At 66.0% G+C, this 2,650-nt stretch overlaps 1 protein-coding gene across 1 annotated transcript; it reads left to right on the top strand.

Moving 5' to 3' along the window:
• Positions 1 to 6: 6 nt before the first annotated feature.
• On the top strand, positions 7 to 2,390 carry LAMTOR2 (late endosomal/lysosomal adaptor, MAPK and MTOR activator 2; the record flags this gene model as incomplete). Its single annotated transcript, XM_010727986.2, has 3 exons — positions 7 to 207; positions 1,738 to 1,827; positions 2,159 to 2,390. Coding segments are annotated over 3 exons (348 nt in total), but the record flags the coding sequence as incomplete, so codon positions are not given.
• Between the last annotated feature and the right edge of the window lie 260 nt (positions 2,391 to 2,650).

Below are 2,650 nucleotides of genomic sequence, written 5' to 3'. Positions count from 1 at the left end.
GTGGGGAGCTCGGTGGGGAGCCGGCGGTGCCCGCTCTGTTCCAGGCTGCTGAATAACGAGGGCTCGCTCTTGGCCTACTCGGGTTATGGGGACACGGACGCCCGCGTGACGGCGGCCATCGCCAGCAACATCTGGGTGGCGTACGACAAGAACGGGCACCACGCCTTCAACGAGGACAACCTCCGCTTCATCCTCATGGACTGCATGGTACGGCGGGATCCGTGCGGGACCCCCGGCGGGATCAGTGTGGGACCTCCGGTGGGATCCGTGTGGGGTCCCCAGCAGGGTCTGTGTGGGAACCTCATTGGGATCTGTGTGGGACTCCCGGCAGGATCGGTGTAGGACCCCCATTGGGATCCGTGTGGGACCCCCATTGGGATCCGTGTGGGACCTCTATTGGGATCCATGTGGGGTCCCTGGCAGGATCCGTGTGGGGCCCCCATTGGGATCCATGTGGGACCTCCAGCAGGATCCATGTGTCCCCCGGCAGGATCCGTGTGGGACCCCTATTGGGATCCGTGTGGGGTCCCAGCAGGGTCTGTGTGGGAACCTCATTGGGATCCATGTGGGACTCCCGGCAGGATCAGTGTGGGGCCCCCATTGGGATCTGTGTGTCCCCCAGTGGGATCCGTGTGGGGTCCCTGGCAGGATCCGTGTGGGACCCCTATTGGGATCTGTGTGGGGTTCCCGGCAGGATCTGTGTGGGACCCCCAATGGGCTCCATGTGACCCCCAGTGGGCTCAGTGCCGTCCTGGTGCTCTGGGGTCCCACTAGAGATCCTGCATGGAACCTGCTGAGGGTCCCACATGGAGCCCACTGGGGGCCACACAGAGCCAGCTGGGGGTCCTGCATGAGCTGGGGGACACGGAGTCACCGTGGAGTCTGCTGGGGAACACCTCAGAGCCCACAGGGGGTCCCATTGGGGGTCCTACATGGAACCTGCTGGGGGTCCCACATGGAGCTCACTGGGGGTCACACGGAGCCTTCTGGGGGTCTCATGGAACCTGCTGGGAGACACACGGAGCCCTTGGGGGTCCCATATGGTGCCTGCTGGGCATCCCACATGGAGCCTGCTGGTGAACACCTCGGAGCCCACTGGGGGTCCTGCTGGGGGTCCCACAGGGCCTGCTGGGGGTCTCGCTTGGAGCCCGCTGGGGGTCCTGCACAGAGCTTACTGGGGGTCAACACAGAGCCCTTTGGGGGTCCTGCTAGGGATCCTGCATGGAATCTGCTGACAATCCCACATGGAGCCCAATGGGAGCCACACGGAGCCTGCTGGGGGTCACCATGGAGCTGCATGGAAACCTGATGTGAGAGCAGTGTGTGCTCGGAGCCTGAAGCCCCCAGGCTGCATCAGGGGCTGGCAGTGGGGCACAGAGGGGACCGTCCCCCTCTGCTCTGCCGTTGTGAGCCCCATCCGGAGCAGCGCCTCCACAGGGCCGAAGGGCTGGAGCTGTGGAAGTGGGGCTGGCTGGGACGCTCTGTGATGGAGGGGCTCCAGGGAGAGCTCAGCCGACGGCAGGGGGGCGATGGGAACGTGATGTGGGCCTGAATGAAAGGAGGAGGGTGCAGGGGGGTGCGAGGAGGACCCTGGAACTGCTCAGAGCTGTGGGTCCCCCATCCCTGGAGGTGCCCGAGGCCGTTGGGGCGGGGGCGAGCAGCCCACGGCACGGGGTTGGAAGCGGATGATGGTTGCGGTCCCTTCGACCCAACCATGCCACGATTCTCTCCGGGCAGGAGGGGCGCGTGGCCATCACCCGCGTGGCAAACCTCCTGCTGTGCATGTATGCCAAGGAAACGGTCGGATTTGGGATGCTGAAAGCCAAGGTGAGGGGATGGGGTGGGAGGGGGGGGGGAGGCTGCATTCGTGTGAGGTGTGAAAGAGCCCCGGGGTGAATGCTGGGAGGAAGAGGAGGGGAGCGGTGGGGAAGCGGCCGTGCTGGGGATGCCTCCTTCCTCTGTGCAGAGATTTTGAGGTGTCCCGCTCCACTCAACCACAAAACTGCACTTTTTTAAGGCTCTGCGGTGAAATTTAAAACGAGAACCGTCTGCCTGGATCCCAAATCGGTGTTGGGGCAGGACGGGGGTTTGCCCACGGTGTGCTGGGGGCTGCAGCCCCGTGTGCTCAGCACCCCTCAGCACCCATCCCTGCCTGCAGGCGCAAGCGCTGGTGCAGTACCTGGAGGAGCCGCTGACGCAGGTGGCCGCATCCTGAGCTGAGCTGCATCCCGAGCTGCATCCCGAGCTGCATCCCGAGCTGCATCCCGAGCACGGAACCGCGGCGCCACGGCTGAGCAGCAGCGCCTGCATGGGGGGAACCACGGTGGGAGCCCGGCCGTGGTGCCGGGCGGCAGGGAAGGGGGAATAAAACCACGTCTGGTGCTCGCGTCCTGATGTCTCTCAGATCGATGGAGGTGTGAGGGTGGGACGGGGCGGTCGGTCTGTGGTGCAGCACTGCTGGGAGCCCCGTGCTGTCCCCGCCGGGGCTGCTTCCCCCCGTTCGTCACATCCAGCAGAGGTGCAGAGGGCCGTTGGTGCCCGGCCGGCTCTGCGCCGGGGCCCCGCTGCCCCAGCCTGCCCTGCGCCGGTGGCCTTGGCAGCCAGGACCGGGCTCGGCTCCTCCTCCGGGTGCCCCGTGACGGTCCCAGGG

Source organism: Meleagris gallopavo, unplaced genomic scaffold (genome assembly GCF_000146605.3).
Source record: "Meleagris gallopavo isolate NT-WF06-2002-E0010 breed Aviagen turkey brand Nicholas breeding stock unplaced genomic scaffold, Turkey_5.1 ChrUn_random_7180001951303, whole genome shotgun sequence".
NCBI lineage: Eukaryota > Metazoa > Chordata > Aves > Galliformes > Phasianidae > Meleagris > Meleagris gallopavo.
Note: the sequence above shows the minus strand (reverse complement) of the source record. Positions and strands in the feature narration are given on the sequence as shown.